Here is a 16,308-nt window from a genome sequence, read left to right on the forward strand (position 1 = left end):
TATTGTTCCCAAAGTCTGCTTTAAAATAAAGGAAAATATTGACATTTGAGAGTGTTCCACCTTTTTACAAAAAGTATCGAAAAGTATCGAAAAGTATCGAAATAGATATTGGTATCGGTATCGAAACAGAAATTTGGTATCGTGACAACCCTAGTCAGATATGCATAATATGTATAGGCCCACTTATATTATGGGGATGGCTGTTCTTAGCAACATAGCAATTCCTTACTGCTTTTTTCCCCATCCATTCGGCATCCGTATTGATTATGCTTTAATCTTGTTAAGCAAGCACCAGTTCAAGACTTAATTGCTGCTAAAGTTGCCAATGTTTACTCAGAAAGTTTTAATCACTAAAAATCAAACTCAAGTACTTCACATGTTTATTTCAATTATTTATTTAACCTTTATTTATCCAGGCCAGTCAACTGAGAACCAATCATCATTTACAATGACGACCTGACATGAAACCATAAGTCTTGGGTCACATCATCTGCTATCATCCAGAGGTGAAGATTTTGAATATCCATCAATAAAACATTTTCCTTGCCTGTTTCATCTCAAGATAAATCCCCCAACAGCCGACTTGATTAGCAAAGTTTAGATTTTTGAAAATGACAAAATTAAAACTTCATTGTTACTGACAAATGATACTAGTATTGTACACTTATATAAAGAATAGCAGATGAGGAAGCCTTGATCTATATTCTTGATTTTCATTGCAAAAGCAGTGGAAAAAAAATGGACATCTAGTCAGATGATGTACTAAGTCCAAGATATTCAAAAGTATATGGTAGCGTAAAAATACAATTTTGCTTTAGTTCTCAAATTTATACTATACATTTCATGCTACTGCCTTTCATTTAGATCTACAGCCAAAGATGAAAAGAACAGAGAAAAAAAGACAAACTGTCAGGTCAGTAGGTTTGCAATTTATCTTAATAGAAGTTAATACGATCTGAGGTTGCCGTTTTTATTGGATGCTTTCCCCTCGAAAATGAGTGAAGCTTTGATCATGTTTGAAAAGTTCAGGCTTTGTCATGTATACTGTTACTTGTTAGACTCTGTTAGATCAAGATGAGCCACAAAAATACTAATCAATCAAAGTGAGCCTGTCTGTGTATGTTTGGTTATAAAAGAGCCTGTGGTATTTGGTGGTGCAAACTGAAAACTCTTGTGTTTGTCTGGTTCAATGGGAGCACAGACCTCAATGCATAATTTGTCAGCAGTTTGCATGAAACTATGTCATAAATCAGATGATAATTTTTAAACATGTTGGACTGAAAACCTTCTCTTCAGAACCTGCAGGTTTGAAATCAGAGCTCCATGACACAGCAGTAGATGATAAAGATAAAAAAGTAATCTCTCCTAACACTTTAATGTTACAGATTTACAATATAGCAGCCTCAGATTAGCCCACCATACCATGTAGCTGTGTATTTTGGTGGGGGTGGATACAATTTGTACAGAGTGAAGGTAAAACACATCACTGCAGATGTTGGAGGCGCTCCGCAACAGCTCAGAGAAACACAATTTTAACAATCTTGTACCACGGTTGTTATAGGACTGTACTTGCATAGATTTTGTGCAGGAACACACACCATGTCTGAGTAGCACAAATTAATTGTGTGAAGAACCAACACTGAACTGCAGACGCTGGGGAGCTTTGCACCTGCACAGATTTGAAGTGTCGCTATGGTTAGCCGACGCTCAGGTGATTGGATTCTGCTTCATTTTTCACTGAGCTGTTTTATAAAATATCACTGGAGAAAGCTGAAATTAACCACACAACCACTGCTCCAGTTTATCATAGACAGAGTACACTGACTATACTTCTCCGGCTAACACGCTACATCAACCAAGACTTGGGGTGCACAGCAGTATGAAATTCCTGAAACTGGTATTACGCAGTTTAACGCTTGCAAGGCGCTAACGGTTAGGAAACCCCCTTGAGGGAACTGTGGCCCTTTGCTCTGGCTCGGGTAATTTTGACCTGAGCCTTAGCGCTTTGCAATGGATAATAATGAGTGCACATCTGGAAGGTGAATAAAACATGTCTTAAGTTATTAATTACAGATTTCATATGGTGGTTTGGCAAGCTGGGAAACTCAGCTCTAATAAGCCCTTTGGTGTGGTTCATTTCAGCAGGTATGAATTTCTCTCAGTCAGCATTCAGTGGACATGCCTGCAGCAATTCTGAATTCTGAATAGATTCTAGCATTTTACAAACTTGGTGACTGTATTCATCATGCATGTTTGACCAAGTGGAGTAGTTGTATACATTTCTCTACAACTGGACACATTCAGATGCATATTAATTGATGCTAAGACAAGTATTTGGGTGAATGCTGAGTCACTGTTACATGCTTCTATGGCATCCCCTCCATGTGAGCGCAATTTTTCTTTCTTCGTTTCATTTAGTTTGACGTTTTTAATGCACTATCTATTTAAATGGCTGCAAACACTATTTAAAAAAGGAACTCAAATATTTTAATGGACTATGAATAAAAACGTATTTAACTGATCAGTATATCAGTTTGGGCATTTTTCTGAATGGTTATCTTTTGTGTAGCACCTAACTGTGATCGGTGATATTGGAGTTAAAATAACTTCTTCATTGGTTTAATGTTTCAGACCACACAGCTACAACTATTTTTATACAGTCCATGGACACAAGTGTAGTCTAGTCATTCACTAACTCCAGATGGCATTGCTTTGACAAGTTATTTTTGATCCTAATTTGTCCTTTTGACAGAAAACAAGTTCTACCTCCATAAAAACTGTCAAAATAAGGAAAATCCTATCTCAGTGGGATGCAGAGAATGCATTTGTTACTTCAAGATTGGACTAATGCAATTCCTTGTTAGTATGACCTCCTGGAACAGCCTCCAGATGATCCAAAATGCTGCAGCAAGAGTTTTGACTGAGGTCATATTTCTTTCAGAGAGCATCTTTCTCCGGTCTTCCTTTCATTGGCTTCTTACAAATCCAGGATTGAAAAACCTTCTCACATGCAAAGCCCTTAAAAGCCTTGCTCCTCTTGAGGAACTCAGTTTTATATTCTCCCTACAAAGCCTTTTGCTCTCACACTGCAGGCTAGGGGTTCCTCGAGTTTCCTAAATTAGAACGGGAGGCAGAGACTTCAGATATCAGGCTCCTCTCTTGTGGAACCAGCTCCCAGTTGGTGTTTGGGGCACAGACAAACTCTCTCTACTTTTAAATAAAGGTTTCTTTTTTTTCATAACTCTTTTAGTTAGGGCTAACTCACAGAGCGTTAGTTATGCAGCTATAGGCCTAGAGTGCTGGGAGATCCCCCATGATGCACTGGGTTAGCAATATACTGTATGAACCTGTATTCAATTGGAATTAATTTGATTGGATTAACTTGGAATTTGTTCTGAACTGGACTTAAAATGACTTTTGGTGTTCTTAGTCTCAACCAGAATATCCCACTAACTGGCTTTCAGACTATAAGGCAGACAAGAGACTTTTAGAGGAGCACTAAAAGTAAAGGTGGAGGACTTATTATCGACATCATACAAAATTAACATCTCGTCAGATATTCAGAAAATGTGGTCTCAGCGAGAGAGGTCATAATCATAGTAATAATTTGACTCTCCACCTAAACTTATTGCCCTCATCTCCTTTGTAAGGAGGTGGTCACAGGAAGCTGAATTAACTCTGCTGGGGTGTTTCAGGCTACAGAATGGGATGTTCTCTGTGAGCCACATGGAAATGACATAATTTGAATTCCCCTTTTTGTATGCTAAGGGGATGTAGCCTATTTAACACATTTCGATGTTCCATAAAAAGTTAAATTTTTCAATAAAAAAATGTAGAAGAGATTGACATATAATTCTTTTACATTGCCATGAGAGCCGATAAAGAATATAAAAAAAGAACTGACTGGGATTTCTTTTTTTTTGTTGATATCACAGAAGGCAAACTGACCAATTTATCTCTCCCTCTCTCCCTTTCTCTGGCACAAAGTAGTTTTGGGAGACATCACAGGAAGAGGTTGCCACAAACAAGCCCGTTAAGCTTTGAGTCATCTCCTTAGAGATGCCATAAATGGTGAATGAAGTTACAAAATGTTGTTTTTCCTTAGAATTTGTCCAAGTTTTTCCAACGTGTTCCCTTCACTCGTAAATTCATCTGCTGTTAGCTAGCCCATCATGCCAGACTCTTAAGTGTGTAGCTTTCTGGCTCAATATCCCATGACATGTTGCTCAAATTGTAAATTATCAGGTTGATGGCAAGAAACTGCAAAAGTCAAAACAGAATTGCTCAAAAAGATACTGGTTGCATGACAAGTCAAGCTATACAGCGAGTAAAACCTATTGAGGCCCAGTGTTGGTTTGTAAGAACATGTATTTTTACACTGTCCACCAATTGTTGGTCATAAAGCCACATGTAATGAGGCGTCTTTACCTGTAGGCTGTGCTGTCAACTTCGGCTGCAGCACTTCCTCCTGCCTCAGTAAAAAGGCAGACGGAGGTCCATCTTGTCAGGTGTGTCAGACATCTCTGTCAGATGTGTCAACAGGTCTGACAGTTAAAACCTTTTCAGGCCTCTTCCATTCTGACAGCTTACCAAACTAAGTTAGAAGCAGAGACTGCAAAACCAGATACCACCTTGTGTTATAGCGACCCAATTTTTCCATCTTCACAAAATCATGATACGTCAAGACAGTGATCACTAATCTAACAACCCAGGAGAATCAGCCGCAGCTCTTTGAATCGCACCCATTATTCACCATGGTCTTTTCAGTGCAGCTGTAATATTCATGGAGAAGAGATGGGTGGGGAACAAAAAAAGTAATTAAATTATGTCTGTTCAGTTCAGAATCCCCAAGATGTGAAAAAGCCCAGTCAACCCCATGGATCCCTGGACAGTAGGAGTGTAACAGTACACGCATTCGTACCGAACCGTTTGGGTACAGGCCTGTTGGTACGGTGCAGATGTGTACCGATCTGAATACAACGTTTAACAGTAGCTAGTTAACAGGCTTGTTTTGGGCGCAGAGCACACTTCAAATCCGAGTTCCCGGACACGGACATCTTAAATGGCAGACTGGAAGGTTGTAGTAGCACTGGACTCCCACTAGCAGACGTCGTGGCTGATAATAAGAAAATGTATAAACCGTTGTTTGCAAAAGTTAAAAATAAAACAAAAAGCAATTTTTATGTTTTTTTTCCTTTACTGTACCGAAAATGAACCGAACCATGACCTCAAAACCGAGGTACGTACTAAATCGTGGTTTTTGTGTACCCTTACACCCCTACTGGACAGCCACTCCTCTGTTGATCACTTGCCACCCTGCCCTCTCCAAGCTTTGTTCCTGAATGGGTTTAGCAGGAGGTATTTCAGCACAAACCAGTTGTTCGCAGGGGCACACAGACTCAGACTTTGAGCATTCGATACCTGTGGTCCTTGAAAGCAAATCGAACACTTGAATTCTCCTTTTGATCCAGGCACAGCCCACTATATATTGACTGGTGAAACAGAGCTGGTTCATTTTCAGACAGCTATGGCTATGCATGCATTAGTTGGGATTGCTCAGTATCCTTTGCTCATCTCCTCCCTGCATGATCAAGCAGCTCCACCCGGGCTGGAGCTGCCCGATGTCCTGGTGAGTGGCCGAGAGCTCTCCGCTATGCATTTCTTCCAGTGGCTCTCACCCCTAACACTAGCAAGAGTGAGGGAGAAGCATCTGTCTATAATCCTAATAATACCATGCTGACTGAGGAAACACTGGGGAGCAGAGATTTTCCAGCATCTCTCCGAGCTGTGATGGCCATTACCTCCATGCAGGGATCGGCTGTCCTGTAACGAGGGGGATAGTTGACCTAAATCCTTGAGAAGCTTGCCCTATGGGCTGGGACCACAAGTGGTTAAATAATACATGGGTCCCTCAGTGTTATTCTACTACAGGAGCAAAACGAGCATGTGCTTGAGAGCTGGTGTGCAAAATCATATGTTAATCCCTTTTAAGGGCTCTGTGGAGGCCAGTATCATTTTTACAAGACTTTACTGAGAATGACAAAGCTTTCTCAACCATTAAGGACTTCTTGATAGCTTTTTCAATGTACCATATTGGTTTTAAGAGGAAGACAGTGGGCTGGCACCCTTTAGTGTATGGTTTTATATAGTGTATTGGTCATAAATTGCTAACATCCAGGCCAATGGTTGTGTCCTAGAATCTTCCCAGTGTTCTGAAATCACTGTTATTTTCCTTCCGAACTTTTATAACAGAGTTGAAACTGTTATCCTTGAAGACAGCTTTATTGCTGGCTTTATTGTGTCATTCCTACTGGATAGAGGCCAGCTGAGTTGGTGAGATTCATGAATTGTCTGTGTGTCAGAATTCAGTATTTTCAAGGTAAAATCAAGGTCAGTTTGCAGCCCAACCCAACTTTAATCCAGAAGGTTGTATAGTCATGCGCTCTTATAAAGTTGACCTCTTTTTATACCGAGCTATTGGCCTTGAAGTAGTACTGGCAGATGCATGTGTCCAGTATGTGCAAGTCCATTTGTTCATGAAAAAAGACCATTTATATGTATCTGTGGCAAAATCCCATGTGGGAAAGCGTGCACCTAAATAGCATCTTCCCCAGACAACAGGGACTATTGCCCTGGCTTATTTTAGCAGGTTCTTCAGTCAGTCACTGATCAAAATGCACATTTCACAAGGAGCCTGGTAAGTGTTCTGGCTCTCTTTCTATTTTTCTATTTAGGATGTGCCGGGCTGCATTATGGGTACATATTTGCTAGGTTATAAAAGATAAACAGTATAACCCAATTCTAACCCTGTGCACGGCTAGGTTGTGGCTATTTTTTTTTTTTACAGGTGAAATTGGCAACCCTGGGAGTTAGGATTCTCCCCATTGTGAGACACAAACCAAAAGCTATGAAACATAACTTATGGTCATGTATATAACTATGGTTCTTTGATTATCATCAGTGAGTGTCTTTCCAGACCACCTTTGTTGCTCCAGAAGCAGGGAATACGTGATCATGTTCTGAATGACAACTACCACTATATTAGCCTTGCATATAGGAAGAGGATCCAGACTCTCATGATGTAGATGTAGATGATAGTGCTAGCCATTCAGGACAGATATTATGGTATTTAATGTTCTGAAGAAATCCCAGAGGAGACATTTACTATAGTCAGAAAGTTTTGGAGCATAAATATTGAGACAAATGTTCAGAGACAGTCGTAGTAGAAATATGAAATGACTCATTTTTCCCAACTCACCGTAGTCGCTCTCATAAAAGATGATGAACTTCTGCCAGTGCAGCTCTGAGACAAGGGTAAGCAGGACATCGTTGATTCGAACAGGTGGACGGGCAGCCAACGTGTAGCTTTCCCCGTCTGGGCTGGGGTTGAGCCGGCAGGCAGTGCGGGGTGCACCATCCCCTTTTCTTTGGATGAAGAGGTGGGGGATGTGCATCGCATCTGTCAGAGACTGCAGGGCACTTGCGGCGGCACAGCCGGTGGATGTAACCAGAGCGAGGATCCCCTGGTTCATCAACTCACATGCTATACACAAGAAAGAGTAAACAAGAGGTGAGTAAGCAGAGGAGTGAAAACAAACATAATGCAAGGATATACAAGTTGAAAGAGTGTAGTAATGTAATTATAAACAGAAAAAAATCAGTTAAGTTAACACATAATTACATGAAGTATGGTTTCCAAGTTTTTCAGGCTTCAACAATATTGTACATTTTCAAGAAAGTGTACATACAAATTCAAATTGCCTCACAGCCACAAGTTTCCTAGTTAAAATCCCAGCAGAAGTGTTTCTGTGTAGAGTTTGTATGTTCTTCCTGTGCTTATTTGGTTTTGAAAAAAAGATTGGAATCTATCTTTGGGTAAAAGTATCTACTAAATCTAATATGTGGAAAAGATCAGCATTTTATGGGAGTGGAAACCATAGTTGTGTTATAATGTGTAGATCCAGTGTGGTGCATCCCCCAGTCTGATTGTATGAAATGTTCTGTTTGAAGGTAAAAGAACCACTTGTAAACGGAAAATGATTAAGAGAGCCACAGGAGTTTAAGTTTAATGCCTGTAATAGCCTGTTCTTGCTTAATTATGTCAGATATTTAATGAGAGTAGCTTGACTTTAGGTTACAGTGACCTGGCTTGGTTATTTGCTCTTCAAATTATTCAACAATTGAACAATAGCCCTAATTGATGACTCCTACTATCAAAACTGACAGAATGGTTACTCTGCACAGTATTTATTTTAGACTTCTCTTTTCAAAAGAAAAAGATTCACTATGCATAATGTCACAGAGTAATTTATATTCATCTCATGTTTCCTCACATTATTTCTGACCTCAAAGTCTTGACCTAAACCTCTCCCCGAGCGTGCAAACTATATTGTAAAATGTATTTACATAATTGTATGGGCTCTGACATGCAAATCACAGACAAAGACAATTACTACGAGAGTGAAATTGATTGGAATCCAACTGCAAAGCTGTTTAAATGAAAAAAATTCAATTTGCATTTCATTTTAAGCTCTCTGTTATGAGCTGAATAATGATCTACTTCAGGGATTGTCTAATTTTAAATGTAACATACGACAGGCAATGGAAAACCCTGCCTTTAAAAATCAGGCTATTATTGACATGGCTCTTATAATTTTTGCACAAACAGGCAAACCTATTGCACAAAACACCAATTAAATTCTCTCAATGCATTACATAATACTATCTAGTTATAAAGTAGACAACATTTAGCTCAAAGCAACGATTCTGCACTGACATCATATCATATTGCACAAACCCTTGAGACAAGCTATTATATGACCCAAAATGAACATGACAAATATGCAAGTAAGGTGATATGATGTCAAAGTCACCATTATATAAGCAAAAATGTAAAGGATCAAATAAAGAGAGAAGAAAGTTGTTGTTTAGAAAAGTCATTAGGAATACCGTGAGATGTCTAAGAAGGTGGAGCGAGGAGGGGTAGCAAAAGAATGATACCTTGGGAGGAGGGGCATTCTGAATGGAGCTAGACTGGGAAAGGGTTGTGTATGTGTGCAAGCATATATGGGAAAGGGGGAAGACTATTAATGTGACAAATGACAATTTCATCTGCTGACTGCAAGCACACGACTACATTAAGGGACTGTAAATCATGATGCTTAGGGAGAACAAGGGAACTAAATAACATACTGAACAGGACATGCACTGAAGAGATGCACTTCAGTTGTTGGGGAAGAAAAAACCAGAGAAAGACAGCAGAACAAGAGGGAACAAGGAAATGCTTACAAGAAACTTACATATTATTTGTAGCTTTTTGCATGAATGCTCAGGAGTAGAGCAAAACAGTGTTCTCTCCAGAGCAGGAAATGTGTTAGTCTTTGTATGTATGTACGATACTCCTTGTATACGTGATCATTGTCACGATGACTTACTCAAGCAATTGTTGCTGCCAGTCAAGCTAGAAAGAGTTTACAAAGCCACGGGGGCACGGTGGCGCGGTATGGGGGTATTATTGTTCCAATATTATTTGTGTGCGTATCTCAATCTGTGTGTGCGTAAAAAGATTCGTGTGTCTGTATTCAGATTTGTGTGTGCGTAAAAAGATTTGTGTGTCTGTATTCAGATTTGTGTGTGCGTAAAAAAGATTTGTGTGTCCGTATTCACATTTGTGTGTGTGTAAAAAGATTTGTGTGTCTGTATTCACATTTAAGTGTGCGCAAAAATCAGCCGGGAGCTCTCGATTGGCTGTCTTTGCACACGTGGATTTTGACACACTTCTGCCGCGGCAAATCTGTAAAAAGATCTGTGTGTAAAACGATTTGTGCGTCCGTAACTTTTCCTTTGCCCTGAGCTCGGACTCACAGGCTCACGCCAGGCTACAGTACAGCCTTCACCCCACTAGTCGGCGCGTAGCTCTCAGTCAGTACGTTTACCTACAGCAGTTCAATCGGGTTTCTGATCATATTAGACCTTGTTTGGACTTTTAAACTGCATGCAAACACCTGAACCCCATCTACTTCGGACCTATGTCGGACATTTAGTAATCGGGTTGTATATGGAGTAAGATAACTTCCAAAAAGATGTGTCCATGTTATAACTATTCGTATTCGTAATGATAAACATTTGTATGTAAATAAAAAAGTTGTACCCAAAATTCTGCTGTCACGCACATGAGTCTGATAAATTATTAGGGTTAGGATTGTTTTTATATGAGTAAGAAATTAGGTAAGAAATTGACCTTTTAAGTCTCATTTATTCATTCACACATACACTAATATACTTGGGAAACAGTTAGGCACCAAATATAATATTTTTATTTATCTTTTATTTTTTATTTATTTTATTTATTTATTTTCTCAGATGGCAAAAATAAGAACTTTATTGATCCCACATAGGAGTAATTCATGTTATATCAGCTATAGAGAACAAGATAGTGCTGAAAAAAACAATAGTCTATCCCCCTCACAAAAATAAGAATAGAGAAACATATTTTCTCAACAACAAAACAAATTTAAATTTTTTCAAATAACAAAATAACACATTTGAACCATTTTTCAGACAATAAAAGAACTGAAAAAATCTGAAGAATTGTTCAAATATGTTGTTTTGTTACTTGAACATTTTTAAATATGTTTATGTAAAATATGCTTTGTTGATGAGAAAATATATTTTTCTTATTTTTGTGAGGGGGCGGGATAGGCTATATATTGTTTTTCGGCACTACCTTGTTCTCTATAGCTGGTATAACATGAATTACTCCTATGTGGGATCAATAAAGTTCTTATTTTTGCCATCTGAGAAAATAAATATATTATATTTGGTGCCTAACTGTTTCCCAAATATATTAGTGCGTGTGAATGAATAAATGAGACGTAAAAGGTCAATTTCTTACCTAATTTCTTACTCATATAAAAACAATCCTAACCCTAATAATTTATCAGACTCATGTGCGTGACAGCAGAATTTTGGGTACAACTTTTTTATTTACACACAAATGTTTATCATTACGAATACGAATAGTTATAACATGGACACATCTTTTTGGAAGTTATCTTACTCCATATGCAACCCGATTACTAAATGTCCGACATCCGAAGTAGATGGGGTTCAGGTGTTTGCATGCAGTTTAAAAGTCCAAACGATGTCTAATATGTTCAAAACCCCGATGGAACTGCTGCAGGTAAAGTACTGACTGAGAGCTACGCGCCGACTAGTGGTGTGATATGAAGGCTGCATTGCTACTGTAGCCTGGCGAGAGCCTGTGAGTCCGAGCTCAGGGCAAAGGAAAAGTTACGGACAGACGAATCGTTTTACACACAGATCTTTTTACAGATTTGCCGCGGCAGAATTGTCTCAAAATCCACGTGTGTAAAGACAGCCAATCGAGAGCTCCCGGCTGATTTTTGCGCACACATAAATATGAATACAGACACACAAATCTTTTTACACACACACAAATGTGAATACGGACACACAAATCTTTTTTACGCACACACAAATCTGAATACAGACACACGAATCTTTTTACGCACACACAAATCTGAATACAGACACACAAATCTTTTTACGCACACACAGATTGAGATACGCACACACAAATAATATTGGAACAATAATACCCCCATAGCGCGGCTGGTAGAGCAGCGGTCTCACAGCAAGAAGGTCCTGGGTTCGATCCCCGCCGGGGGACGCTGTGGGTGCTGAAGTGCGTGTTAGTTCCCCCATGACTTCAGTGCCCACACCATGGGTGGGGTTGGCGAAAGGATCTTTCTGTGTGGAGTTTGTATGTTCTCCCCGTGTTCCCCTGGGTAGCTAGTGTGAGCTACCCAGCCGGGGCGCCAGATGGGGTGGGGAGGATCCGGCCGGAATAACGTGATCCTTCCACGCGCTACGTTCGGCCGGAGAAGCCCCACCCTGTCTGGTGAAAAGATGCGGCCTGCTCACTCCTCAGGTTAAGGAGGAGACCTGAGCTCAGTGCAGGGCCCTCCCGGGGTTGGTAGAAGATGGCAATGCCCAGGACTGTCAGTAGGTAGGAGCACGGGGTGGTAAAAAATGGGAAAAAAACCGGGATAAAAAATATTGAAGAGAAAGAGTTTACAAAGCCAAGACTTAGAAAAGATCATTCAGAAGAAAAAAAAAAAGTATCCATCCATCCTTCCATCCATTTTCTATACTGTACCCGCTTTATCCTTTGCAGGGTCACAGGGGTCTGCTGGAGTCTATCCCAGCTAATTACAGGGAGAGGCACAGGTTCACCCTGGACAGGTCACCAGTCCATCGCAGGGCCACATATATACAAACAACCATTCATACTCACATCTACGGGCAATTTAGAATCGCCAATTAACCTAATACGCATGTTTTTGGACTGTGGGAGGAAGCTGGAGTACCCGGAGGGAACCCACGCAAGCACACAGAAAGACCCCTACCGGGCCACTAAGAGCTGTAAAACATCAACAGGACACTGAGCTTTCATCAACAACACAGTGGGACTATGGAGAATCTGTGTATCATTCATTCTTTCTATTTTGTGTGTGAGGTTTTATTTTATTTTTCATTTTTAATCTAACACAAAAAATGAAAAAAATGCCTGGTTTTTCATATTTAAATTTTAGGACTCGAATACGAAATGAAGGACTGAATTTGATTTTAATATTTAATTGGTTGGGTTTATGTGACCCAGAAATGGCTTTGCGCACAGCAGTTCGGGTAGCAGGGCACTGCTGGAATCGCATACAAGTTTGATTAAAGACTTATTCAACACTGGTTTGACACACGCCAAAATCTCCTGCACGTTGCAGCAGATGGGTATCCTGCAATACTCGGAAATGAGCGCCAGAGGATTTTGGGCTCGGCATGATCCGAGGAGAAAAGACTCATGTTAGAGGGTCCGGTAAAGTTGGACAGATATCACAGATTCCCCCTTCTGCAGTCAATAACTCCTAAATAAAGAGACATAAAAGCATGAATAATGCCTCTGTCCAACCACTGAAACAGAGACAACAAGCTACAATCCAATTGTCATCAAAATGAGACCTACTCAAAAGTGAACAAAAGATGTTGATGTCAATATGCAACTGGCTGTATGACGCTAAATTCGGGGCCATCTATAAATTGCGGTCCCCATATAAAAATATTCAATAACTTCACTACCACCAACTGTAGTGTCACCAAAATCCCTGCGGTTGACTTGGAAAGCTAAGACACAAAATAATCCATATAGTGTATTGACTCAAAGACCTCAAAGGCTACAGGTAATGTATGTGTTAACCAATGCATGCAGATGTCAATGCAAAGAAGAGTGGGCCAAAACCTGTTTACATTTTTTTCATCTTCAGTGCTGTCGAATATATATAGATTCATAGAACACGGGATGTGATGTTGTTATCCAACGTGCCGTGGACTCTGCATGGCAGGGTGCCCTCCTCCCTGTCAATTATGTATGCAATACCACCAAAAATAACTGAAGTAATGTTCCAATTTTAATGTAACAATTTGGAATGTTGACATTGCTAGAAATCTGGAATGTTATCCTTAATCTTTGTTTATTTATTGTTTGCCCTTAAAAGCTTTAGCCCCTTCTCAGATTTTTTAGCGACTTTTAGCAGACTGTATGTAAAGTTAATCAGCAGTCATTTTGACTTCATAATGGACACCCCAGGCCCATTACACCTAAGAAAGCAGACTAACATTAGGGGTGCTCTGCAGTCATTTGTAAGGATGATAATAACCAAATAATGAGTCTTAAATGTTCCCCCCTGAAGTGGGCAGTGGTCATCTTTCATTCCCTGCCAGCCATCTGACATCTAATGTTATCATCTACAGTATTCTTTAGTGAGGATGTATGCAGAGAGTCCTGATATAGTGTTATGATAAATGCATGCATTTTAGGCCTAGGGTATATATACCACTATATATATGTAAAATGGAAATGTTGAAAATATTATTTTCAACATTTCCGGTATAAAATTAACATCACAAGGAATCCAGGCTTCTTTTTCTAAACTTTCCGGTAGTGCATTGACCAGATCAGGGAAAGAACTGGACGAGCTGGACAGTGTTATTGTCGAAAAGGACATTTGGCTATAAGGGATCAAGGTTTATTGACAAAAGAAAATGGCCTTTTCTGCAAGCTCCTGTTTCATTAGACCAACTCAGTTATGCATAGAAAGCCAAGAGAGAAGGAAAAAAATATCAAAGACACAAGCCTGTAAAAAGTCATAACAGCATTTTGTCACACAATCTGTTTTCCCATGAAAACCATATGTCATCAGTGTCTTGCCCTGATTTTACTAATGTAATATAAAGGGATGAGACAAACCACCAAACGACGACTGTACTAAATATTGCATAAATTGGGGATTGTTTCAGAGATTCCACAGTCTACATAAGACTGATTCATTTATTCTGCTTTTACTCTGAGAGCAATCCAAAGACTCGAGTGTCAGCAGTAAGTGAAATGCTGCAATGTTGTTAACAACATGTTTTCTGCAGTAACAATGATGAAACTCTTATCTAATTGAGTAAGGCTGTCGTTATTTCTATAATATAAGATATCCATTATGTAATAATCAGAAGAATGTTTGACATGATTCTCATGATTTTAAGAGAACCAATGATGGGTTTAAGAGGCCTAAAAAAAAAAAGATTTTAACATTTTATATTAAGCTGAAATCACATTATAGTACACTTTTGCAATCACTCAGATGATGGACATTTGGGTTATAACAGTGTCTGTTCACAAAGGAAACTCTTGGGAAGGTGTTAAAAGGATCTTGAGCTTATTACTAATATGTCTGCATGCCAGGGGGAGGCTTATTCCTGACTGAACAACCACAATATACTCTTCTTTAAAGGACATAATACTACCAAAAAGTGACAAGAGTAAGAAACCTTGCTACTAAATTATTAAGGGATTTACCCAACTATGCATTCAACTTTGTATTTAAGCCTTAAAAACCACTGAGGTGGCCCTTGCGTGTCAAAAGAAATGTAGGCATACATGCTTCTAGTTGTTAACAGACTCCACTAGCATTGATTCTGTGGAACCAATGCAAGTCTTCAACATATAATATTCTGGTGCCAATACCAGCGTATGATGTGGTGGCACTAGTGATAGATAGCTTGTGGTCACTTCATCTTCTTCTATGAGACCAAGTTGATGATTTGCCATTTCCTTCCAAATGGGCCCTCCCACTCTGCTTTAAACAGTTTCCCACAACATCGTATCACTTCACCACTTCACCGAGGAAGAAAATGTGCAAGATCCATTTATTATGCCAGCTGGACCGAAACGGAGTTCAACATTTTAAGTGAAGAGCAAAACTACATTTCCAGGAAGAGGGAATAGTTTTACCATCACTCTTTCCCAGACTCTGCTCTTCTGCTGTCAAGCTATGATAAGAGTTTAGGTACATATCCCTGTCAATGGTATTGATGTTGCAGCTGTCTATGTCATCTGAACTGCGCTGGAGTATTTCAGAGCAGTAAATTGTACCCGCCAGACAACTGACAGGTAGAACAGCAGAGATAGGCTTAGTACAGCAGATATTAAGATTCAGGCTGTGGCTACGATTTAAGATGGTACTGTATGTTCTTTAAAACACAATCCAACAAAGCAACCCAGTTAGAAATATTACATTAGTGGAGATATGGAGATGTGGCTGCTGCATGCATGTGCATAAAAAACACAATATGACATAATTTGACAAACTGAACACATCTCACATACCTTTTGAAGATATGTGAGTTTTAGTTTCCTTTTAGTTTAGTTTCGGTGTACGAGTATCTCTCAAATGTCAAAATTCAAATACAATAGAAATCTGTTTCATGCATTATCTTTGTAAAAATGATCATTAAAATCCACGTCTGAGTTACATTGTCGACTTTCTTTTATACAGTCAGTGGGTTTATCTGAATGACAGGAATCGAGGCTGCCACACTTTTGAAAGGTTGTCTTTGTCATTTACCTTCTGTACTGAAATTAAATCAATGGGTGAGTCTTGGTGGCCTGATGTTCAGGATCCAGAACATATCATTTTGCTAATTAATTTTTGTGCATTCTGCTATTTGCTTTGTTTTTGTGAGTTTTTACCCTCATGAGCAGTTTTTCAAACCACAAGTGTCCGTAAAACACATTTGTGACTCAGAACTACCATTAAAGGTCCCATAATGAATCATCACAACCCCAAAACTCCCTGACTCTGTACGATCATACATTTTAAGTCTTTGATGTTTCTATATGTCCTGAGTAGCACCATGCATAAAGACATTTGTTGTTTTTTTTTTCCTGTTCCTGGCATTATG

General features: G+C 39.4%; 1 protein-coding gene across 3 annotated transcripts in view; it reads right to left on the reverse strand.

Annotated features, from left to right (window-relative positions):
• grid1a (glutamate receptor, ionotropic, delta 1a) overlaps positions 1-16,308 on the reverse strand; it is a 289,273-nt gene that overhangs the window by 99,903 nt on the left and 173,062 nt on the right. For all 3 annotated transcript variants that reach the window (XM_061744764.1, XM_061744766.1, XM_061744765.1), the window contains one exon: positions 7,259-7,543. In XM_061744764.1, the coding sequence (XP_061600748.1) occupies positions 7,259-7,543 (285 nt within the window). The remainder of the gene's footprint in view (positions 1-7,258; positions 7,544-16,308) is intronic.

This window comes from Cololabis saira, chromosome 17 (assembly GCF_033807715.1).
Source record: "Cololabis saira isolate AMF1-May2022 chromosome 17, fColSai1.1, whole genome shotgun sequence".
Lineage (NCBI taxonomy): Eukaryota > Metazoa > Chordata > Actinopteri > Beloniformes > Belonidae > Cololabis > Cololabis saira.